The sequence below is a fragment of the Heterodontus francisci genome, chromosome 49 (assembly GCF_036365525.1).
Source record: "Heterodontus francisci isolate sHetFra1 chromosome 49, sHetFra1.hap1, whole genome shotgun sequence".
NCBI lineage: Eukaryota > Metazoa > Chordata > Chondrichthyes > Heterodontiformes > Heterodontidae > Heterodontus > Heterodontus francisci.
The window spans coordinates 10,731,643-10,756,538 of NC_090419.1; the positions used below are offsets into that span (position 1 = coordinate 10,731,643).

A 24,896-nucleotide genomic window follows, 5' to 3' on the forward strand; every position below is an offset into this window, starting at 1 on the left:
TGTCCTGGGAGTGTTTGATGGGACAGTGTAGAGGGAGCTTTAGTCTGTATCTAACCCCCGTGCTGTACCTGTCCTGGGAGTGTTTGATGGGACAGTGTAGAGGGAGCTTTACTCTGTATCTAACCCCCGTACTGTACCTGTCCTGGGGAGTGTTTGATGGGGGACAGTGTAGAGGGGGCTTTACTCTGTATCTAACCCCAGTGCTGTACCTGTCCTGGGGAGTGTTTGATGGGGGACAGTGTCGAGGGATTTTCTTTGCTGCTCTCTGCCAACACTGTACCATGGGATGAGAACATGAATAAAAAAGGGGAAGGCATTCGTTTCGGTCAGAGAGCTGAAGTTTTATCTGTGATTCTTTGCGTTTGAGGAACAGAATGTATCTGCGACTTGCTTCAGACTGAACTGATGAATTCAGCGCTGAGGCGCAGGGTTTTATTCTTGGCCAACACAGACTTGGTGGAAACTCAGTCACGGGATACATGCTTGTGATCAATTCTTAAAGCTGAGACAATGTAGGTGGAATTGTTTTCTTCGCCTTGGTTGATGTTTCTGTCTGAGCGGTGGGTGAGCAGTGCGTACGAGACATCATGAGTTAAACTGTTTGAGCATGTACATCGTTAGATTGCTGAAGTGTCCAGGATGTAAAGTTACATTTATAGTTGAGTTAAAATTGTCCTCAAACTGCTCCACAGCAGAGCAAACCTCATCAGGAGATATTAGGGACGGGCGATCGAAAGCTCGGTCAAAGAGGTCGGTTTTAAGCAGCGTCTCAAAGGAGGAGAGAGAGAGGCGGAGAGGTTTAGCGAGGGAATTCCAGAGCTTAGGGCCCCAGGCAGCTGAAGGCACGGCCGCCAATGGTGGAGCGATGGGGATCGGGGGATGGTCAAGAGGCCGGAATTGGAGGAGCGCAGAGATCTCGGAGGGTTGTAGGGGCTGGAGGAGGTTACAGAGATAGGGAGAGGTTGTAGGGGCTGGAGGAGGTTACAGAGATAGGGAGAGGTTGTAGGGGCTGGAGGAGGTTACAGAGATAGGGAGGGTTGTAGGGGTTGGAGGAGGTTACAGAGATAGGGAGGGTTGTAGGGGATGGAGGAGGTTACAGAGATAGGGAGGGTTGTAGGGGTTGGAGGAGGTTACAGAGATAGGGAGGGTTGTCGGGGCTGGAGGAGGTTACAGAGTTAGGGAGGGTTGTAGGGGATGGAGGAGGTTACAGAGATAGGGAGGGTTGTAGGGGTTGGAGGAGGTTACAGAGATAGGGAGGTTTGTCGGGGCTGGAGGAGGTTACAGAGGTAGGGAGGTTGGAGGGACTGGAGGAGGTTACAGAGATAGGAAGGGTTGTAGGGGCTGGAGGAGGTTACAGAGATCGGGAGGGTTGTAGGGACTGGAGGAGGTTAGAGAGATAGGTTGGGTAGTAGGGACTGGAGGAGGTTACAGAGATAGGGAGGATTGTAGGGACTGGAGGAGGTTACAGAGATAGGGAGGGTTGTAGGGACTGGAGGAGGTTACAGAGATAGGGAGGGTTGTAGGGGCTGGAGGAGGTTACAGAGACAGGGATGGTTGTAGGGACTGGAGGAGGTTACAGAGATTGGGAGGGTTGTCGGGGCTGGAGGAGGTTACGGAGATAGGGAGGGTTGTAGGGGCTGGAGGTGGTTACAGAGATAGGGAGGGTTATCGGGGTGGAGGAGGTTACGGGGATAGGGACGGTTGTAGGGGCTGGAGGAGGTTACAGAGATAGGGAGGGTTGTGGGGGCTGGAGGAGGTTACAGAGATAGGGAGGGTTGTAGGGACTGGAGGAGGTTGCAGAGATAGAGAGGGTTGTCGGGGCTGGAGGAGCTTACAGAGATAGGGAGGGTTGTGGGGGCTGGAGGAGGTTACAGAGATAGGGAGGGTTGTGGGGACTGGAGGAGGTTACAGAGATAGGGAGGAATGTAGGGACTGGAGGAGATTACGGAGATAGAGAGGGTTGTAGAGACTGGAGGAGGTTACAGAGATAGGGAGTGTTGTGGGGGTTGGAGGAGGTTACAGACATAGGGAGGGGCGAGGGACTGGAGGAGGTTACAGTGATAGGGAGGATTGTAGGGGCTGGAGGAGGTTACAGACATAGGGAGGGGCGAGGGACTGGAGGAGGTTACAGAGATTGGGAGGGTTACAGTGGCTGGAGGAGGTTCCAGAGATAGGGAGGGTTGTAGGGACTGGAGGAGGTTACAGAGATAGGGAGAGTTGTCGGGGCTGGTGGAGGTTACAGAGATAGGGAGGGTTGTATGGTCTAGAGGAGGTTACAGAGATAGGGAGAGTTGTAGGGGCTGGAGGAGGTTACAGAGATATGGAGGTCAGTAGGGGCTGGAGGAGGTTACAGAGATAGGGAGGGTTGTGGGGACTGGAGGAGGTTACAGAGATAGGCAGGATTGTAGGGACTGGAGGAGGTTACAGAGATAGGGAGGGTTGTGGGGGCTGGAGGAGGTTACAGAGATAAGGAGGGTTGTAGGGACTGGAGGAGGTTGCAGAGATAGAGAGGGTTGCAGGGGCTGGAGGAAGTTACAGAGATAGGGAGGGTTGTGGGGGCTGGAGGAGGTTACAGAGATAGGGAGGAATGTAGGGACTGGAGGAGATTACGGAGATAGAGAGGGTTGTAGAGACTGGAGGAGGTTACAGAGATAGGGAGTGTTGTGGGGGTTGGAGGAGGTTACAGACATAGGGAGGGGGCGAGGGACTGGAGGAGGTTACAGTGACAGGGAGGATTGTAGGGGCTGGAGGAGGTTACAGACATAGGGAGTGGCGAGGGACTGGAGGAGGTTACAGAGATTTGGAGGGTTACAGCGGCTGGAGGAGGTTCCAGAGATAGGGAGGGTTGTAGGGACTGGAGGAGGTTACAGAGATAGGGAGAGTTGTCGGGGCTGGTGGAGGTTACAGAGATAGGGAGGGTTGGAGGGACTGGAGGAGGCAACAGAGATAGGCACGGTTTCAGGGGCTGGAGGAGGTTGCAGAGATAGGGAGGGGCGAGGGACTGGAGGAGGTTACAGTGATAGGGAGGGTTGTCGGGGCTGGAGGAGGTTACAGAGATAGGGAGGGTTGTAGAGACTGGAGGAGGTTACAGAGGTAGGGAGGGTTGTTGGGGTTGGAGGAGGTTACAGAGATAGGTTAAGATGTCGGTGATGGAGGAGGTTACAGAGATAGGGAGGGTTGTAGGGGCTGGAGGAGGTTACAGAGATAGGTTAAGATGTCGGTGATGGAGGAGGTTACAGAGATAGGGAGGGTTGTAGGGACTGGAGGAGGTTACAGAGACAGGGAGGGTTGTACGGGCTGGAGGAGGTTACAGAGATAGGTTAAGATGTCGGTGATGGAGGAGGTTACAGAGATAGGGAGTGTTGTGGGGGCTGGAGGAGGTTACAGAGATAGGGAGGAATGTAGGGACTGGAGGAGATTACGGAGATAGAGAGGGTTGTAGAGACTGGAGGAGGTTACAGAGATAGGGAGTGTTGTGGGGGTTGGAGGAGGTTACAGACATAGGGAGGGGGCGAGGGACTGGAGGAGGTTACAGTGACAGGGAGGATTGTAGGGGCTGGAGGAGGTTACAGACATAGGGAGTGGCGAGGGACTGGAGGAGGTTACAGAGATTTGGAGGGTTACAGTGGCTGGAGGAGGTTACAGAGATAGGGAGAGTTGTCGGGGCTGGTGGAGGTTACAGAGATAGGGAGGGTTGTATGGTCTAGAGGAGGTTACAGAGATAGGGAGGGTTGTAGGGGCTGGAGGAGGTTACAGAGATAGGTTAAGATGTCGGTGATGGAGGAGGTTACAGAGATAGGGAGGGTTGTAGGGACTGGAGGAGGTTACAGAGACAGGGAGGGTTGTACGGGCTGGAGGAGGTTACAGAGATAGGTTAAGATGTCGGTGATGGAGGAGGTTACAGAGATAGGGAGTGTTGTAGGGGCTGGAGGAGGTTACAGAGTTAGTGAGGGTTGTAGGGACTGGAAGCATCTGTGGAAAGAGAAGCAGAGTTAACGTTTCGGGTCAGTGACCCTTCTTCGGAACTGACAAATATTAGAAAAGTCACAGGTTATAAACAAGTGAGGTGGGGGTTGGACAAGAGATAACAAAGGAGAAGGTGCAGATTGGACCAGGCCACATAGCTGACCAAAAGGTCACGGAGCAAATGCAAACAATATGTTAATGGTGTTTTGAAAGACAAAGCATTAGTACAGATTTATGTGAATATACTGAATATAGAACATCAGCAAGTGCAAACCTGAAGAAAAACAACCTGAAAAAAACAGTGGGTAAGCAAACTGAACAAACTAAGATGAAATGAAATAAATGCAAAAAATGTAAAAAGGAATGCAAAAAAAAGGAAGAAAAAATAACTAAAAATGACTAAAAATGAAAGTAAAGTGGGGGGCTGTCATGCTCTGAAATTATTGAACTCAATGTTCAGTCCGGCGGGCTGTAGTGTGCCTAATCGGTAGATGAGATGCTGTTCCTCGAGCTTGCGTTGATGTTCACTGGAACACTGCAGCAATCTCTGACACTTCCCTTCCCTTCCTCGACTTCTCTGTCTCCATCTCTGGGGATAGGTTGTCTACCAATATCCATTATAAGCCCACTGACTCCCACAGCTACCTCGACTACACTTCTTCACACCCTACCTCCTGTAAGGACTCCATTCCATTCTCCCAGTTTCTCCGTCTCCGACGCATCTGCTCTGATGATGCTACCTTCCATGACGGTGCTTCTGAAATGACTTCCTTTTTCCTCAACCGAGGATTCCCCCCACTGTGGTTGACAGGGCCCTCAACCGTGTCCGACCCATTCCCCGCACCTCTACCCTCACTCCTTCCCCTCCCTCCCAGAACCGTGACAGGGTTCCTCTTGTCCTCACTTTTCATCCCACCAGCCTCCATATCCAAAGGATCATCCTCCGCCATTTCCGCCACCTCCAGCGTGATGCCACTACCAGTCGCATCTTCCCCTCCCTTCCCCTGTCAGCATTCCGAAGGGATCGTTCCCTCCGCGACACCCTGGTCCACTCCTCCATTACCCCCACCACCTCGTCCCCGTCCCAGGGCACCTTCCCTTGCAATCGCAGGAGGTGTAATACCTGCCCATTTACCTCCTCTCTCCTCACTATCCCAGGCCCCAAACACTCCTTTCAGGTGAAGCAGCGATTTACTTGTACTTCTTTCAATGTAGTATACTGTATTCACTGCTCACAGTGTGGTCTCCTCTACATTGGGGAGACCAAGCGCAGACTGGGTGACCGCTTTGCGGAACATCTCCGCTCAGTCCGCAAGCAGGACCCTGAGCTTCCGGTTGCTTGCCATTTCAACACTCCCCCCTGCTCTCATGCTCACATCTCTGTCCTGGGATTGCTGCAGTGTTCCAGTGAACATCAACGCAAGCTCGAGGAACAGCATCTCATCTACCGATTAGGCACACTACAGCCTGCCGGACTGAACATTGAGTTCAATAATTTCAGAGCATGACAGCCCCCCACTTTACTTTCATTTTTAGTCATTTTTAGTTATTTTTTCTTCCTTTTTTTTGCATTCCTTTTTACATTTTTTGCATTTATTTCATTTCATCTTAGTTTGTTCAGTTTGCTTACCCACTGTTTTTTTCAGGTTGTTTTTCTTCAGGTTTGCACTTGCTGATGTTCTATATTCAGTATATTCACACCTAATCTGTACTAATGCTTTGTCTTTCAAAACACCATTAACATATTGTTTGCCTTTGCTCCGTGACCTTTTGGTCAGCTATGTGGCCTGGTCCAATCTGCACCTTCTCCTTTGTTATCTCTTGCCCAACCCCCACCTCACTTGTTTATAATCTGTGACTTTTCTAATATTTGTCAGTTCCGAAGAAGGGTCACTGACCCGAAACGTTAACTCTGCTTCTCTTTCCACAGATGCTGCCAGACCTGCTGAGTGAATCCAGCATTTCTTGTTTTTGTTTCAGATTTCCAGCATCCGCAGTATTTTGCTTTTATTGTTGTAGGGACTGGAGCAGGTTTAGAGATAGGGAGGATTGCAGGGACTAGAGGAGGTTACAGAGATAGGGAGGATTGCAGGGACTAGAGGAGGTTACAGAGATAGGGAGGATTGTAGGGGCTGGAGCAGGTTTAGAGATAGGGAGGGTTGCAGGGACTAGAGGAGGTTACAGAGATAGGGAGGATTGTAGGGGCTGGAGCAGGTTTAGAGATAGGGAGGGTTGTAGGGACTGGAGGAGGTTACAGAGTTAGTGAGGGTTGTAGGGGCTGGAGCAGGTTTAGAGATAGGGAGGGTTGTAGGGACTGGAGGAGGTTACAGAGTTAGTGAGGGTTGTAGGGGCTGGAGGAGGTTTCCGAGATAGGGAGGATTGTAGGGGCTGGAGGAGGTTACAGAGATAGGGAGGGTTGTGGGGACTGGAGGAGGTTACAGAGATAGGGAGGAATGTAGGGACTGGAGGAGATTACGGAGATAGAGAGGGTTGTAGAGACTGGAGGAGGTTACAGAGATAGGGAGGGTTGTATGGTCTAGAGGAGGTTACAGAGATAGGGAGAGTTGTAGGGGCTGGAGGAGGTTACAGAGATATGGAGGTCAGTAGGGGCTGGAGGAGGTTACAGAGATAGGGAGGGTTGTGGGGACTGGAGGAGGTTACAGAGATAGGCAGGATTGTAGGGACTGGAGGAGGTTACAGAGATAGGGAGGGTTGTGGGGGCTGGAGGAGGTTACAGAGATAAGGAGGGTTGTAGGGACTGGAGGAGGTTGCAGAGATAGAGAGGGTTGCAGGGGCTGGAGGAAGTTACAGAGATAGGGAGGGTTGTGGGGGCTGGAGGAGGTTACAGAGATAGGGAGGAATGTAGGGACTGGAGGAGATTACGGAGATAGAGAGGGTTGTAGAGACTGGAGGAGGTTACAGAGATAGGGAGTGTTGTGGGGGTTGGAGGAGGTTACAGACATAGGGAGGGGGCGAGGGACTGGAGGAGGTTACAGTGACAGGGAGGATTGTAGGGGCTGGAGGAGGTTACAGACATAGGGAGTGGCGAGGGACTGGAGGAGGTTACAGAGATTTGGAGGGTTACAGCGGCTGGAGGAGGTTCCAGAGATAGGGAGGGTTGTAGGGACTGGAGGAGGTTACAGAGATAGGGAGAGTTGTCGGGGCTGGTGGAGGTTACAGAGATAGGGAGGGTTGGAGGGACTGGAGGAGGCAACAGAGATAGGCACGGTTTCAGGGGCTGGAGGAGGTTGCAGAGATAGGGAGGGGCGAGGGACTGGAGGAGGTTACAGTGATAGGGAGGGTTGTCGGGGCTGGAGGAGGTTACAGAGATAGGGAGGGTTGTAGAGACTGGAGGAGGTTACAGAGGTAGGGAGGGTTGTTGGGGTTGGAGGAGGTTACAGAGATAGGTTAAGATGTCGGTGATGGAGGAGGTTACAGAGATAGGGAGGGTTGTAGGGGCTGGAGGAGGTTACAGAGATAGGTTAAGATGTCGGTGATGGAGGAGGTTACAGAGATAGGGAGGGTTGTAGGGACTGGAGGAGGTTACAGAGACAGGGAGGGTTGTACGGGCTGGAGGAGGTTACAGAGATAGGTTAAGATGTCGGTGATGGAGGAGGTTACAGAGATAGGGAGTGTTGTGGGGGCTGGAGGAGGTTACAGAGATAGGGAGGAATGTAGGGACTGGAGGAGATTACGGAGATAGAGAGGGTTGTAGAGACTGGAGGAGGTTACAGAGATAGGGAGTGTTGTGGGGGTTGGAGGAGGTTACAGACATAGGGAGGGGGCGAGGGACTGGAGGAGGTTACAGTGACAGGGAGGATTGTAGGGGCTGGAGGAGGTTACAGACATAGGGAGTGGCGAGGGACTGGAGGAGGTTACAGAGATTTGGAGGGTTACAGTGGCTGGAGGAGGTTACAGAGATAGGGAGAGTTGTCGGGGCTGGTGGAGGTTACAGAGATAGGGAGGGTTGTATGGTCTAGAGGAGGTTACAGAGATAGGGAGGGTTGTAGGGGCTGGAGGAGGTTACAGAGATAGGTTAAGATGTCGGTGATGGAGGAGGTTACAGAGATAGGGAGGGTTGTAGGGACTGGAGGAGGTTACAGAGACAGGGAGGGTTGTACGGGCTGGAGGAGGTTACAGAGATAGGTTAAGATGTCGGTGATGGAGGAGGTTACAGAGATAGGGAGTGTTGTAGGGGCTGGAGGAGGTTACAGAGTTAGTGAGGGTTGTAGGGACTGGAAGCATCTGTGGAAAGAGAAGCAGAGTTAACGTTTCGGGTCAGTGACCCTTCTTCGGAACTGACAAATATTAGAAAAGTCACAGGTTATAAACAAGTGAGGTGGGGGTTGGACAAGAGATAACAAAGGAGAAGGTGCAGATTGGACCAGGCCACATAGCTGACCAAAAGGTCACGGAGCAAATGCAAACAATATGTTAATGGTGTTTTGAAAGACAAAGCATTAGTACAGATTAGGTGTGAATATACTGAATATAGAACATCAGCAAGTGCAAACCTGAAGAAAAACAACCTGAAAAAAACAGTGGGTAAGCAAACTGAACAAACTAAGATGAAATGAAATAAATGCAAAAAATGTAAAAAGGAATGCAAAAAAAAGGAAGAAAAAATAACTAAAAATGACTAAAAATGAAAGTAAAGTGGGGGGCTGTCATGCTCTGAAATTATTGAACTCAATGTTCAGTCCGGCGGGCTGTAGTGTGCCTAATCGGTAGATGAGATGCTGTTCCTCGAGCTTGCGTTGATGTTCACTGGAACACTGCAGCAATCTCTGACACTTCCCTTCCCTTCCTCGACTTCTCTGTCTCCATCTCTGGGGATAGGTTGTCTACCAATATCCATTATAAGCCCACTGACTCCCACAGCTACCTCGACTACACTTCTTCACACCCTACCTCCTGTAAGGACTCCATTCCATTCTCCCAGTTTCTCCGTCTCCGACGCATCTGCTCTGATGATGCTACCTTCCATGACGGTGCTTCTGAAATGACTTCCTTTTTCCTCAACCGAGGATTCCCCCCACTGTGGTTGACAGGGCCCTCAACCGTGTCCGACCCATTCCCCGCACCTCTACCCTCACTCCTTCCCCTCCCTCCCAGAACCGTGACAGGGTTCCTCTTGTCCTCACTTTTCATCCCACCAGCCTCCATATCCAAAGGATCATCCTCCGCCATTTTCGCCACCTCCAGCGTGATGCCACTACCAGTCGCATCTTCCCCTCCCTTCCCCTGTCAGCATTCCGAAGGGATCGTTCCCTCCGCGACACCCTGGTCCACTCCTCCATTACCCCCACCACCTCGTCCCCGTCCCAGGGCACCTTCCCTTGCAATCGCAGGAGGTGTAATACCTGCCCATTTACCTCCTCTCTCCTCACTATCCCAGGCCCCAAACGCTCCTTTCAGGTGAAGCAGCGATTTACTTGTACTTCTTTCAATGTAGTATACTGTATTCACTGCTCACAGTGTGGTCTCCTCTACATTGGGGAGACCAAGCGCAGACTGGGTGACCGCTTTGCGGAACATCTCCGCTCAGTCCGCAAGCAGGACCCTGAGCTTCCGGTTGCTTGCCATTTCAACACTCCCCCCTGCTCTCATGCTCACATCTCTGTCCTGGGATTGCTGCAGTGTTCCAGTGAACATCAACGCAAGCTCGAGGAACAGCATCTCATCTACCGATTAGGCACACTACAGCCTGCCGGACTGAACATTGAGTTCAATAATTTCAGAGCATGACAGCCCCCCACTTTACTTTCATTTTTAGTCATTTTTAGTTATTTTTTCTTCCTTTTTTTTGCATTCCTTTTTACATTTTTTGCATTTATTTCATTTCATCTTAGTTTGTTCAGTTTGCTTACCCACTGTTTTTTTCAGGTTGTTTTTCTTCAGGTTTGCACTTGCTGATGTTCTATATTCAGTATATTCACACCTAATCTGTACTAATGCTTTGTCTTTCAAAACACCATTAACATATTGTTTGCCTTTGCTCCGTGACCTTTTGGTCAGCTATGTGGCCTGGTCCAATCTGCACCTTCTCCTTTGTTATCTCTTGCCCAACCCCCACCTCACTTGTTTATAATCTGTGACTTTTCTAATATTTGTCAGTTCCGAAGAAGGGTCACTGACCCGAAACGTTAACTCTGCTTCTCTTTCCACAGATGCTGCCAGACCTGCTGAGTGAATCCAGCATTTCTTGTTTTTGTATCAGATTTCCAGCATCCGCAGTATTTTGCTTTTATTGTTGTAGGGACTGGAGCAGGTTTAGAGATAGGGAGGATTGCAGGGACTAGAGGAGGTTACAGAGATAGGGAGGATTGCAGGGACTAGAGGAGGTTACAGAGATAGGGAGGATTGTAGGGGCTGGAGCAGGTTTAGAGATAGGGAGGGTTGCAGGGACTAGAGGAGGTTACAGAGATAGGGAGGATTGTAGGGGCTGGAGCAGGTTTAGAGATAGGGAGGGTTGTAGGGACTGGAGGAGGTTACAGAGTTAGTGAGGGTTGTAGGGGCTGGAGCAGGTTTAGAGATAGGGAGGGTTGTAGGGACTGGAGGAGGTTACAGAGTTAGTGAGGGTTGTAGGGGCTGGAGGAGGTTTCCGAGATAGGGAGGATTGTAGGGGCTGGAGGAGGTTACAGAGATAGGGAGGGTTGTGGGGACTGGAGGAGGTTACAGAGATAGGGAGGAATGTAGGGACTGGAGGAGATTACGGAGATAGAGAGGGTTGTAGAGACTGGAGGAGGTTACAGAGATAGGGAGTGTTGTGGGGGTTGGAGGAGGTTACAGACATAGGGAGGGGCGAGGGACTGGAGGAGGTTACAGTGATAGGGAGGATTGTAGGGGCTGGAGGAGGTTACAGACATAGGGAGGGGCGAGGGACTGGAGGAGGTTACAGAGATTGGGAGGGTTACAGTGGCTGGAGGAGGTTCCAGAGATAGGGAGGGTTGTAGGGACTGGAGGAGGTTACAGAGATAGGGAGAGTTGTCGGGGCTGGTGGAGGTTACAGAGATAGGGAGGGTTGTATGGTCTAGAGGAGGTTACAGAGATAGGGAGAGTTGTAGGGGCTGGAGGAGGTTACAGAGATATGGAGGTCAGTAGGGGCTGGAGGAGGTTACAGAGATAGGGAGGGTTGTGGGGACTGGAGGAGGTTACAGAGATAGGCAGGATTGTAGGGACTGGAGGAGGTTACAGAGATAGGGAGGGTTGTGGGGGCTGGAGGAGGTTACAGAGATAAGGAGGGTTGTAGGGACTGGAGGAGGTTGCAGAGATAGAGAGGGTTGCAGGGGCTGGAGGAAGTTACAGAGATAGGGAGGGTTGTGGGGGCTGGAGGAGGTTACAGAGATAGGGAGGAATGTAGGGACTGGAGGAGATTACGGAGATAGAGAGGGTTGTAGAGACTGGAGGAGGTTACAGAGATAGGGAGTGTTGTGGGGGTTGGAGGAGGTTACAGACATAGGGAGGGGGCGAGGGACTGGAGGAGGTTACAGTGACAGGGAGGATTGTAGGGGCTGGAGGAGGTTACAGACATAGGGAGTGGCGAGGGACTGGAAGAGGTTACAGAGATTTGGAGGGTTACAGTGGCTGGAGGAGGTTCCAGAGATAGGGAGGGTTGTAGGGACTGGAGGAGGTTACAGAGATAGGGAGAGTTGTCGGGGCTGGTGGAGGTTACAGAGATAGGGAGGGTTGTATGGTCTAGAGGAGGTTACAGAGATAGGGAGAGTTGTAGGGACTGGAGGAGGCAACAGAGATAGGCACGGTTTCAGGGGCTGGAGGAGGTTGCAGAGATAGGGAGGGGCGAGGGACTGGAGGAGGTTACAGTGATAGGGAGGGTTGTCGGGGCTGGAGGAGGTTACAGAGATAGGGAGGGTTGTAGAGACTGGAGGAGGTTACAGAGGTAGGGAGGGTTGTTGGGGTTGGAGGAGGTTACAGAGATAGGTTAAGATGTCGGTGATGGAGGAGGTTACAGAGATAGGGAGGGTTGTAGGGGCTGGAGGAGGTTACAGAGATAGGTTAAGATGTCGGTGATGGAGGAGGTTACAGAGATAGGGAGGGTTGTAGGGACTGGAGGAGGTTACAGAGACAGGGAGGGTTGTACGGGCTGGAGGAGGTTACAGAGATAGGTTAAGATGTCGGTGATGGAGGAGGTTACAGAGATAGGGAGTGTTGTGGGGGCTGGAGGAGGTTACAGAGATAGGGAGGAATGTAGGGACTGGAGGAGATTACGGAGATAGAGAGGGTTGTAGAGACTGGAGGAGGTTACAGAGATAGGGAGTGTTGTGGGGGTTGGAGGAGGTTACAGACATAGGGAGGGGGCGATAGACTGGAGGAGGTTACAGTGACAGGGAGGATTGTAGGGGCTGGAGGAGGTTACAGACATAGGGAGTGGCGAGGGACTGGAGGAGGTTACAGAGATTTGGAGGGTTACAGTGGCTGGAGGAGGTTCCAGAGATAGGGAGGGTTGTAGGGACTGGAGGAGGTTACAGAGATAGGGAGAGTTGTCGGGGCTGGTGGAGGTTACAGAGATAGGGAGGGTTGTATGGTCTAGAGGAGGTTACAGAGATAGGGAGGGTTGTAGGGGCTGGAGGAGGTTACAGAGATAGGTTAAGATGTCGGTGATGGAGGAGGTTACAGAGATAGGGAGGGTTGTAGGGACTGGAGGAGGTTACAGAGACAGGGAGGGTTGTAGGGACTGGAGGAGGTTACAGAGACAGGGAGGGTTGTACGGGCTGGAGGAGGTTACAGAGATAGGGAGGGTTGTAGGGACTGGAGGAGGTTACAGAGACAGGGAGGGTTGTACGGGCTGGAGGAGGTTACAGAGATAGGTTAAGATGTCGGTGATGGAGGAGGTTACAGAGATAGGGAGTGTTGTAGGGGCTGGAGGAGGTTACAGAGTTAGTGAGGGTTGTAGGGACTGGAAGCATCTGTGGAAAGAGAAGCAGAGTTAACGTTTCGGGTCAGTGACCCTTCTTCGGAACTGACAAATATTAGAAAAGTCACAGATTATAAACAAGTGAGGTGGGGGTTGGGCAAGAGATAACAAAGGAGAAGGTGCAGATTGGACCAGGCCACATAGCTGACCAAAAGGTCACGGAGCAAAGGCAAACAATATGTTAATGGTGTGTTGAAAGACAAAGCATTAGTACAGATTAGGTGTGAATATACTGAATATAGAACATCAGCAAGTGCAAACCTGAAGAAAAACAACCTGAAAAAAACAGTGGGTAAGCAAACTGAACAAACTAAGATGAAATAAAATAAATGCAAAAAATGTAAAAAGGAATGCAAAAAAAAGGAAGAAAAAATAACTAAAAATGACTAAAAATGAAAGTAAAGTGGGGGGCTGTCATGCTCTGAAATTATTGAACTCAATGTTCAGTCCGGCAGGCTGTAGTGTGCCTAATCGGTAGATGAGATGCTGTTCCTCGAGCTTGCGTTGATGTTCACTGGAACACTGCAGCAATCTCTGACACTTCCCTTCCCTTCCTCGACTTCTCTGTCTCCATCTCTGGGGATAGGTTGTCTACCAATATCCATTATAAGCCCACTGACTCCCACAGCTACCTCGACTACACTTCTTCACACCCTACCTCCTGTAAGGACTCCATTCCATTCTCCCAGTTTCTCCGTCTCCGACGCATCTGCTCTGATGATGCTACCTTCCATGACGGTGCTTCTGATATGACCTCCTTTTTCCTCAACTGAGGATTCCCCCCACTGTGGTTGACAGGGCCCTCAACCGTGTCCGACCCATTCCCCGCACCTCTACCCTCACCCCTTCCCCTCCCTCCCAGAACCGTGACAGGGTTCCCCTTGTCCTCACTTTCCACCCCATCAGCCTCCATATCTAAAGGATCATCCTCCGCCATTTCCGCCACCTCCAGCGTGATGCCACTACCAGTCGCATCTTCCCCTCCCTTCCCCTGTCAACATTCCGAAGGGATCGTTCCCTCCGCGACACCCTGGTCCTCTCCTCCATTACCCCCACCACCTCGTCCCCGTCCCAGGGCACCTTCCCCTGCAATCACAGGAGGTGTAATACCTGCCCATTTACCTCCTCTCTCCTCACTATCCCAGGCCCCAAACACTCCTTTCAGGTGAAGCAGCGATTTACTTGTACTTCTTTCAATGTAGTATACTGTATTCGCTGCTCACAGTGTGGTCTCCTCTACATTGGGGAGACCAAGCGCAGACTGGGTGACCGCTTTGCAGAACATCTCCGCTCAGTCCGCAAGCAGGACCCTGAGCTTCCGGTTGCTTGCCATTTCAACACTCCCCCCTGCTCTCATGCTCACATCTCTGTCCTGGGATTGCTGCAGTGTTCCAGTGAACATCAACGCAAGCTCGAGGAACAGCATCTCATCTACCGATTAGGCACACTACAGCCTGCCGGACTGAACATTGAGTTCAATAATTTCAGAGCATGACAGCCCCCCACTTTACTTTCATTTTTAGTCATTTTTAGTTATTTTTTCTTCCTTTTTTTTGCATTCCTTTTTACATTTTTTGCATTTATTTCATTTCATCTTAGTTTGTTCAGTTTGCTTACCCACTGTTTTTTTCAGGTTGTTTTTCTTCAGGTTTGCACTTGCTGATGTTCTATATTCAGTATATTCACACCTAATCTGTACTAATGCTTTGTCTTTCAACACACCATTAACATATTGTTTGCCTTTGCTCCGTGACCTTTTGGTCAGCTATGTGGCCTTGTCCAATCTGCACCTTCTCCTTTGTTATCTCTTGCCCAACCCCCACCTCACTTGTTTATAATCTGTGACTTTTCTAATATTTGTCAGTTCCGAAGAAGGGTCACTGACCCGAAACGTTAACTCTGCTTCTCTTTCCACAGATGCTGCCAGACCTGCTGAGTGATTCCAGCATTTCTTGTTTTTGTTTCAGATTTCCAGCATCCGCAGTATTTTGCTTTTATTATTGTAGGGACTGGAGCAGGTTTAGAGATAGGGAGGATTGCAGGGACTAGAGGAGGTTACAGAGATAGGGAGGATTGTAGGGGCTGGAGCAGGTTTAGAGATAGGGAGGGTTGTAGGGACTGGAGGAGGTTACAGAGTTAGTGAGGGTTGCAGGGACTGGAGGAGGTTTCCGAGATAGGGAGGATTGTAGGGGCTGGAGGAGGTTACAGAGATAGGGAGGATTGTAGGGGCTGGAGCAGGTTTAGAGATAGGGAGGGTTGTAGGGACTGGAGGAGGTTACAGAGTTAGTGAGGGTTGTAGGGGCTGGAGGAGGTTTCCGAGATAGGGAGGATTGTAGGGGCTGGAGGAGGTTACAGAGATAGGGAGGATTGTAGGGGCTGGAGCAGGTTTAGAGATAGGGAGGATTGTAGGGGCTGGAGGAGGTTACAGAGATAGGGAGGATTGTAGGGGCTGGAGCAGGTTTAGAGATAGGGAGGGTTGTAGGGACTGGAGGAGGTTACAGAGTTAGTGAGGGTTGTAGGGGCTGGAGGAGGTTTCCGAGATAGGGAGGATTGTAGGGGCTGGAGGAGGTTACAGAGATAGGGAGGGGCGAGGGGCCATGGAGGGGTTTGAGCAGGAGGAGATGAGTGTTCCAATGGAGGTGTTTGTGGCTGGGTTTCAGTGTAGGTCAGCGAGCACGCGGGGGTGGGATGAGTCACCGGGACTCGCTATGAGAACTCGGTGGAAGGTTCTCTCTGATTCTGTATGTTGGTGAAATGAGGAGACAGACTCTCCCTGACCGGATAAACTATCTCTGCAGGAGAACTCTCCGGCCGAGTGGGATCGAACTGAAATTCCCATGATGTCGGGGTTCGGCCAGCTTTCAGTGAAAGTACTTCTGTCTGAGCCAATGGCTGACCTCCAAACTGGTCAACCAGTCGCTAGCTCATTGGCTGTTTGTGGGATCGCACTGTGTACCGAACATGGGCTGCAGGGCGCGGCTACGAAGCAGCAGCTGGCAGACTTCCTCACAAAGAGACAGACTTAGCATGAAGCAGATCAAATATCCTGAATATTCCACACAAATCTCTCAAGGCTTTGAGAGGTCAGTCACCCTTCAGCAACTCCCAGTTGGCTGACCGTGAGCAGGGGCCAGATATAGAGGGGGTTGAGACTATCCCTGTTCCAAGTGAGACCAATCCGAATCCTACACCTGCTCCACCTTTCCCATGGACTGCGGAACGTTCCGGGCCATCCCCTCCGATGGTCTCCCATCTTATCAGCCAAGTCTCAGTGTCGCCTCCCACTTGGACAGTCCTGGGATCGAGCCCCCACTTCAGAGACTCGAGCCCCTCAATCCAGTACCGAGGGAGCGCCGCGCTGTCGGAGGGTCAGTACTGAGGGAGCGCCGCACTGTCGGAGGGTCAGTACTGAGCGAGTGCTGCGCTGTTGGAGGATTAGTACTGAGGGAGCGCCACACTGTCGGAGGGTCAGTACTGAGGGAGCACCGCGCTGTCGGAGGGTCAGTACTGAGGGAGTGCCGCACTGTCGGAGGGTCAGTACTGAGCGAGTGCTGCGCTGTTGGAGGATTAGTACTGAGGGAGCGCCACACTGTCGGAGGGTCAGTACTGAGGGAGCACCGCGCTGTCGGACGGTCAGTACTGAGGGAGTGCCGCACTGTCGGAGGGTCAGTACTGAGGGAGCACCGCGCTGTCGGAGGGTCAGTACTGAGGGAGTGCCGCACTGTCGGAGGGTCAGTACTGAGCGAGTGCTGCGCTGTTGGAGGATTAGTACTGAGGGAGCGCCACACTGTCGGAGGGTCAGTACTGAGGGAGCGCCGCGCTGTCGGACGGTCAGTACTGAGGGAGTGCCGCACTGTCGGAGGGTCAGTACTGAGCGAGTGCTGCGCTGTTGGAGGATTAGTACTGAGGGAGCGCCACACTGTCGGAGGGTCAGTACTGAGGGAGCACCGCGCTGTCGGAGGGTCAGTACTGAGGGAGCGCCGCACTGTTGGAGGGTCAGTACTGAGGGAGCGCCACACTGTCGGAGGGTCAGTACTGAGGGAGCACCGCGCTGTCGGAGGGTCAGTACTGAGGGAGCGCCACACAGTCGGAGGGTCAGTACTGAGGGAGCGCCGCGCTGTCGGAGGGTCAGTACTGAGGGAGCGCCACACTGTCGGACGGTCAGTACTGAGGGAGCGCCACACTGTCGGAGGGTCAGTACTGAGGGAGCACCGCGCTGTCGGAGGGTCAGTACTGAGGGAGCGCCGCACTGTTGGAGGGTCAGTACTGAGGGAGCGCCGCACTGTCGGAGGGTCAGTACTGAGGGAGCGCCGCGCTGTCGGAGGGTCAGTACTGAGGGAGCGCCACACAGTCGGAGGGTCAGTACTGAGGGAGCGCCGCGCTGTCGGAGGGTCAGTACTGAGGGAGCGCCACACTGTCGGAGGGTCAGTACTGAGGGAGCGCTGCGCTGTTGGAGGGTCAATACTGAGGGAGCGCCGCGCTGTCGGAGGGTCAGTACTGAGGGAGCGCCGCACTGTTGGAGGATTAGTACTGAGGGAGCGCCGCACTGTCGGAGGGTCAGTACTGAGGGAGCGCCGCACTGTCGGAGGGTCAGTACTGAGGGAGGGCCGCACTGTTGGAGGATTAGTACTGAGGGAGTGCCGCACTGTCGGAGGGTCAGTACTGAGGGAGCGCCACACTGTCGGAGGGTCAGTACTGAGGGAGCGCCGCACTGTCGGAGGGTCAGTACTGAGGGAGCGCCGCGCTGTCGGAGGGTCAGTACTGAGGGAGCGCCGCGCTGTCGGAGGGTCAGTACTGAGGGAGCGCCGCACTGTCGGAGGGTCAGTACTGAGGGAGCGCCGCACTGTCGGAGGGTCAGTACTGAGGGAGCGCCACACTGTCGGAGGGTCAGTACCGAGGGAGCGCCACACTGTCGGAGGGTCAGTACAGAGGGAGCGCCGCACTGTCGGAGGGTCAGTACTGAGGGAGCGCCGCACTGTCGGAGGGTCAGTACTGAGGGAGGGCCGCACTGTTGGAGGATTAGTACTGAGGGAGTGCCGCACTGTCGGAGGGTCAGTACTGAGGGAGCGCTGCGCTGTCGGAGGGTCAGTACTGAGGGAGCGCCACACTGTCGGAGGGTCAGTACTGAGGGAGCGCCGCACTGTCGGAGGGTCAGTACTGAGGGAGCGCCACACTGTCAGAGGGTCAGTACTGAGGGAGCGCTGCGCTGTCGGAGGGTCAGTACTGAGGGAGCGCCGCACTGTTGGAGGATTAGTACTGAGGGAGCGCCGCACTGTCGGAGGGTCAGTACTGAGGGAGCGCCGCACTGTCGGAGGGTCAGTACTGAGAGAGAGCCGCACTGTCGGAGGGTCAGTACTGAGAGAGCGCTGCACTGTCGGAGGGTCAGTACTGAGGGAGCGCCACACTGTCGGAGGGTCAGCACTGAGGGAGGGCCGCACTGTCGGAGGGTCAGCACTGAGGGAGGGCCGCACTGTCGGAGGGTCAGCACTGAGGGAGGGCCGCACTGTCGGAGGGTCAGCACTGAGGGAGGGCCGCACTGTCGGAGTGTCACTGTTAAGGGAGTGCCGCACTGTCGGAGGGTCAGTACTGAGGGAGTGCCGCACTGTCGGAGGGTCAGTACTGAGGGAGTGCCGCACTGTCGGAGGGTAAGTACTGAGGGAGTGCCGCACTGTCGGAGGGTCAGTACTGAGGGAGCGCCGCACTGTCGGAGGGTCAGTACTGAGGGAGCGCCGCACTGTCGGAGGGTCAGTACTGAGGGAGCGCCTCACTGTCGGAGGGTCAGTACTGAGGGAGCGCCGCACTGTCGGAGGGTCAGTACTGAGGGAGCGCCGCACTGTCGGAGGGTCAGTACTGAGGGAGCGCCGCACTGTCGGAGGGTCAGTACTGAGGGAGCGCCGCACTGTCGGAGGATCAGTACTGAGGGAGCGCCGCACTGTCGGAGGGTCAGTACTGAGGGAGCGCCACACTGTCGGAGGGTCAGTACTGAGGGAGAGCCGCAGTGTCGGAGGGTCAGTACTGAGGGAGCGCCGCACTGTCGGAGGGTCAGTACTGAGGGAGCGCCGCACTGTCGGAGGGTCAGTACTGAGGGAGCGCCACACTGTCGGAGGGTCAGTACTGAGGGAGCGCCACACTGTCGGAGGGGCTGTCTTTCAGGGTGAGACGTTAAACTCGAGGCCCCCGTCTGCCCTGTCGGGTGGATGTAAAAGATCTCACGGCCACTATTGGAAGATGAGCTGGAGGGGGGGGGGTACGGAGTGGGCTGGTGGATGTTGCGGGGAGTTGCCCCCCCAACCCCCCCCGGTGTCAACCAACATTAGTAAAAAAGATGAGCTGGGTGCTCTATCACAATGCTGTCTGTCGGGATCCTGCTGTGCACAGATTGGCTGGTGTGATTGCTGCACACTTCAGGAAACCCCTCCCATTGTCTGTTCGGAGCTTTGGGAGATCCTGCGCTCGGAGAAACACGAATCTAGTCTGAATCTCTCCCTGCCAGACCACGGCCTCTCTCATTTCCGACAACACCCTTTCTTTCAGGTCCGCCTATTATGAGTTTGACTACCCCGTCTTCTGGAACGACAGTTATTTCTGGAACTTTACTTACCCCGATTCGATGTATGAGGATGAGGATGATGAGTTTGGACCCCGATTGATGTCACCGTCCATATTGGCCATTGTCATGTACGCCATCACATTTGTCCTGGGCGCCCCTGGCAACGCAGCGGTGATCTGGGTGTCGGGCTTCAAGATGAAGAGGACGGTGAACGCCGTGTGGTTCCTGAACCTGGCCGTGGCAGACTTGGCCTACTGCTGCTCGCTGCCCTTTCAGATCGCCAACGTGGTGCTCCGGAACCGCTGGCCCAGCCACGACCTGCTCTGCAAGCTCCTGCCGTCGGCCATTGTCCTCAACATGTCCGCCAGCGTCTTCCTGCTGACCCTGGTCAGTGTCGACCGCTGCCTGGCCGTCACCATGCCCGTCTGGTCGCAGCGCGGCCGGACCCTGGCGGCCGCCCGGGCGGCCTGCGCCGGGGCCTGGCTCCTGGCCCTCCTCATGTGCTTGCCCACCCTCCTGCACCGCCGCGTCACCACCCTCCCGGAGCTCGGCATCAGCTTCTGCTCCCTCAACTACAGCGAGGCCTACTTCGGGGCGAGGACCAAGCAGGTGGTGGAGGCGACGCGGGCCCTCTTTGCGTTCGCTCTCCCGTTCCTGGTCATGGCGGCCTGCTACGTGCTGATAGGCCTGAAGGTGCAGGGCTCCAGGTTCGCCAAGTCCAAGAGGCCCATCCGACTCATCGCGGCCGTGGTGCTCGCCTTCTTCGTCTGCTGGCTCCCCTACCACGTCTTCGGCTTGATGCAGGCCTTCGCCCCCCACCCAGTCGCCATGACCTGGGACAACGCCGCGGTGGGCCTGGCCTCCCTCAACAGCGCCCTCAACCCCATCCTCTACGTGTTCGTGGGCCGCGACTTCCGTCAGAGGTTCCGGCGGTCCGTGACCACCTCACTGCGCAAGGCCTTCAGCGAGGACCTCAGCCAGTCAGTCAACAGCACGCGTCTCCGCAGCCGGTCCAGCTTCGAGTGTAATCTGTGAGAGTGTATCACCGGGCTTTGTTATTGTGCCGTCTAACTGTGCTTTATTAATCTGAGTTGAAATAGTTAACCACATTGTCTGGTTGTCCATTATTATACTGACCTCACTTGGCCACACAGTAATTGGGTAAATCAGCTCGTGGATCAAACAACACAAGATCAGTGGGAGGTGTCGGAAGAAGAATTTAATGTGACACAACTGGAGTATTGCGTCCCGTTCTGGTCACCACACTTTAGGAAGGATGTGCGGGTCCTCGAGAGGGTGCGGAGGAGATTTACCAGAATGGTTCCAGGGATGAGGGGTTTTAGCTACAATGTTGGGTTTTGTGACGGGGAGGTCGTGTCTCGCGAACTTAATCTATGCCCCCTGGTTATTGACCCGTCCGTTAAGGGAAAAAGTTTCTTCCTATCTAACCTATCAATACCCCTCATAATTTTGTACACCTCAATCAGGTCCCCCCTCAGCCTTCTCTGCTCTAAGGAAAACAACCCTAGCCTATCCAGTCTCTCTTCATTGCTGAAATGCTCCAGCCCAGGCAACATCCTGGTGAATCTCCTCTGCACCCTCTCCAGTGCAATCACATCCTTCCTATAGTGTGGTGCCCAGAACTGTACACAGTACTCCAGCTGTGGCTTAACTAGTGTTTTATACAGCTCCATCATAACCTCCCTGCTCTTATATTCTATGCCTCGGCCAATAAAGGCAAGTATCCCAAATGCCTTCCTAACCACCTTATCTACCTGTGCTGCTGCCTTCAGTGATCTATGGACACATACACCAAAGTCCCTCTGACCCTCTGTACGTCCTAGGGTCCTACCATCCATTGTATATTCCCTTGCCTTGTTAGTCCTCCCAAAATGCATCACCTCACACTTCTCAGGATTAAATTCCATTTGCCACTGCCCTGCCCATCTTACCAGCCCATCTATATCGTCCTGTAATCTAAGGCTTTCCTCCTCACTATTTACGACACCACCAATTTTCGTGTCATCTGCGAACTTACTAGTCATACCTCCTATATTCACGTCTAAATCATTAATATGCACTACAAACAGCAAGGGTCCCAACACCGATCCCTGTGGTACACCACTGGTCACAGGCTTCCACTCGCAAAAACAACCCTCGACCATCACCCTCTGCCTCCTGCCACTAAGCCAATTTTGGATCCAATTTGTCAAATTGCCCTGGACATGAAAAAACACTGGCAGACAAGATAGAGGAAAATCTCAAGGTGTTCGATAAGTATATTAAGGGCTAGAAGATAACCAGGGAAAGAGTGGGGACCATTAGGGACCAAAGTGGCAATCTGTGTGTGGAGCCGGAGGATATAGGTGAGGTTTGAAATGATTATTTGTCAAATTGCTCTGGATCCCATGGGCTCTTACCTTCTTAACCAATCTCCCATGCAGGACCCATGCGGCACAGTGGCGCAGTGGTTAGCACCGCAGCCTCACAGCTCCAGCGACCCGGGTTCAATTCTGGGTACTGCCTGTGTGGAGTTTGCAAGTTCTCCCTGTGTCTGCGTGGGTTTTCTCCGGGTGCTCCGGTTTCCTCCCACAAGCCAAAGACTTGCAGGTTGACAGGTAAATTGGCCATTATAAATTGTCACTAGTATAGGTAGGTGGTAGGGAAAATGTGGGGATGTGGTAGGAATATGGAATTAGTGTAGGATTAGTATAAAAATGGGTGGTTGATGGTCGGCACAGACTCGATGGGCCGAAGGGCCTGTTTCAGTGCTGTATCTCTAAACTAAAAGCCTTACTGAAGCCCATGTAGACTACATCAATTGCTTTACCCTCACCTACACATCTAGTCACCTCCTTGAAAGATTCAATCAAGTTAGTTAGACATGATCTCCCCCTGACAAAGCCTTGCTGACTATCCCTGATTATTCCCTGGCTCTCCAAGTGGAGATTAATCCTGTCCCTCAGAATGTTTCCCAATAGTTTCCCTACCACTGATGTTAGACTCACCGGCCTGTAATTACCTGGTTTATCCTTGCTACCCTTCTTGAATAATGGAACCACATTCACTGTCCTCCAATCCCCTGGTACCTCTCCTGTGGCCAGAGAGGATTTGAAAATTTGTGTCAGACCCCCTGCTATCTCCTCCCTTGCCTCATATAACAGCCTGGGACACATCTCATCTGGGCCTGGGGATTTATCCACTTTTAAGCCTGCTAAAACAGCTAATACTGCCTCCCTTTCAACGCTAATTTATTCAAGTATATCACAATCCCCCTCCCTGATCTCTACACCTACATTGTCCTTCTCCATAGTGAACACAAATGAAAAGTAATCATTTAAAACCTCACCTATGTCCTCCGGCTCCACACAAAGATTGCCACTATGATCCCTAATGGGCCCCACTCTTTGGTTATCCTCTTGCTCTTAACATACTTATAAAAGGCCTTGGGATTTTCCTTTATCTTGTGCGCCAGTGTTTTTTCATGTCCCCTCTTTGCTCTTCTAAATACTTTTTTATGTACCCCCCTACACATTCTGTACTCCTCTTGTGCCTCCATTGTTTTCAGCCCTCTGAATCTGCCACAAACCTCCATTTCTTCTTTCCCTTATCCAATCCTCTATATCCCTTGACATCCAGGGTTCCCTGGACTTGTTGGTCCTACCCTTCATCTTTATGGGTACATGTTGGCTCTGAACTCTCATTTCCTCTTTGAACGACTCCCACTGGTCTGATGTAGACTTTCCTACAAGTAGCTGCTCCCAGTCCACTGTGGCCAGATCCTGTTTTATCATATTGAAATCTGCCTTCCCCCAATTCAGTACCTTTATTTCTGGTCCCTCTTTGTCTTTTTCCATAACTACCTTAAATCTTAGAGTTAAGATATGGTCACTATCCCCGAAATGTTCCCCCACTGACACTTCTACCACTTGTCCAGCATCATTCCCTAGGATTAGGTCCAATACTGCCCCTTCTCTTGTAGGACTTTCTACGTGCTGGCTCAAAAAGCTCTCCTGGATGCACTTTAAGAATTTCGCCCCCTTTAAGCCTCTTGAACTAAGACTATCCCAGTTGATATTGGGGAAGTTGAAATCCCCTACTATTATTACCCTATTATTTTTACACCTCTCTGAGATCTGCCTATATATCTGCTCCTCTATCTCTTTCTGGCTGTTTGGAGGCCTGTAGTACACTGCCAACCAAGTGATTGCCCCCTTTTTGTTTTTAAGTTCGACCCATATGGCCTCATTTGAGGAACCTTCAAAGATATCATCCCTCCTTACTGCAGTAATTGACTCCTTGATCAACAGTGCAATGCCACCTCCTCTTTTACACCCTCCCCTATCACGCTTGATGATTCTATACCCTGGAATATTGAGCTGCCAGTCCTGCCCCTCCCTCAACCATGTCTCTGTGATAGCAATAATATCATAATCCCATGTGTTAATCAATACCCTCAATTCATCTGCCTTACTAGTAAGACTCCTTGCGTTAAAACAGATGCAATCCAGCCTTGCATTATTCACTTGTACCTTTAACAGGTCTATATTTACTCTGTCCTCCAGACTGACTCAGTTTCTTGTCTATATTTGACTGTGCATCACCCCCTACTGTACCTCCACTCTGTATCCAGCGTCATTACCACTCGCTGTGTAAACAAGTTTATCCTCCCATTCCCCCCCCCGCCCTGTATCTCTTACCCAAAACCTTCAGTCTGTGTCCCCTAGTCCTTGTACCATCAGCTAATGGGAACAGAGTTTCTTTATCTACCTTATCTAAACCTCTCAGAATCTTGTTCACCTCCATCAAATCTCCCCTCAATCTCCTTTGCTCCAGGGAAAACAACCCCAGCTTCTCCAACCCAACCTTGTAACTAAAATCCCCCATCCCTGGACCCATTCTGGTAAATCTCCTCTACACCCTCTCAAGGACCCTCACATCCTTCTGAAAGTGTGACCAGAACTGGACACAATACTCCAGTTGTGACCTAACCAGAGATTTATAAAGGTTCACCGTAACCTCCCTGCTTTTGTGCTCAATACCTCGATTTCTGAATCCCCAAGATCCCATTTACTTTACTAACCACTCTCTCAATATGTCCTGCCACCTTCAAAGATCAATGCACATGCACCCCCAGGTCCCTCTGTCCCTGCACACTCTTTAGAACTGTGCCATTAAGTCTATATTGCCTCTCCCTATCCCTTCTGCTAAATTGCATCACCTCACACCTCTTTGTATTAAATTCAATCTGCCACTTGTCTGCCCATTCTGCTAACCTATCTATGTCCTGTTGCAGTCGATTGCTATCACCCTCACTGTCTGTCACACCTCCGAGTTTGGGATCATCGGCAAATTTTGAAATTTTACTCTGTATTCCAATATCCACATCATTTATATATAGCAAAACAAGCAGTGGTCCCAGCACTGACCCTTGGGGAAACACCA

At 52.2% G+C, this 24,896-nt stretch overlaps 1 protein-coding gene across 3 annotated transcripts; it reads left to right on the forward strand.

Moving 5' to 3' along the window:
* Positions 1–349: 349 nt before the first annotated feature.
* On the forward strand, positions 350–20,555 carry LOC137358412 (C3a anaphylatoxin chemotactic receptor-like). Of its 3 annotated transcripts, none has more exons than XM_068024358.1 (2): positions 350–560; positions 19,436–20,555. In XM_068024358.1, exons 1-2 carry the CDS (start codon positions 544–546, stop codon positions 20,484–20,486), a joined length of 1,068 nt encoding a protein of 355 aa, XP_067880459.1. In that variant the 5' UTR covers positions 350–543; the 3' UTR covers positions 20,487–20,555. The 3 variants fall into 3 exon arrangements, with proteins under 3 accessions (XP_067880459.1, XP_067880460.1, XP_067880458.1); XM_068024359.1 differs by having other exon boundaries at positions 351–512; XM_068024357.1 differs by lacking the exon at positions 350–560 and adding an exon at positions 15,568–15,984.
* The last annotated feature ends 4,341 nt before the right edge of the window (positions 20,556–24,896 follow it).

What these genes read in the sequence shown, in the direction of transcription:
- LOC137358412 (XM_068024357.1), top strand. Translation starts at nt 15,863, where the DNA reads ATGGGCTGCAGGGCGCGGCTACGAAGCAGCAGCTGGCAGACTTCCTCA. An exon ending in ATCTCTCAAGGCTTTGAGAG is followed by an intron (nt 15,985 to 19,435) that starts GTCAGTCACCCT and finishes CCTTTCTTTCAG; the next exon opens with GTCCGCCTATTATGAGTTTG.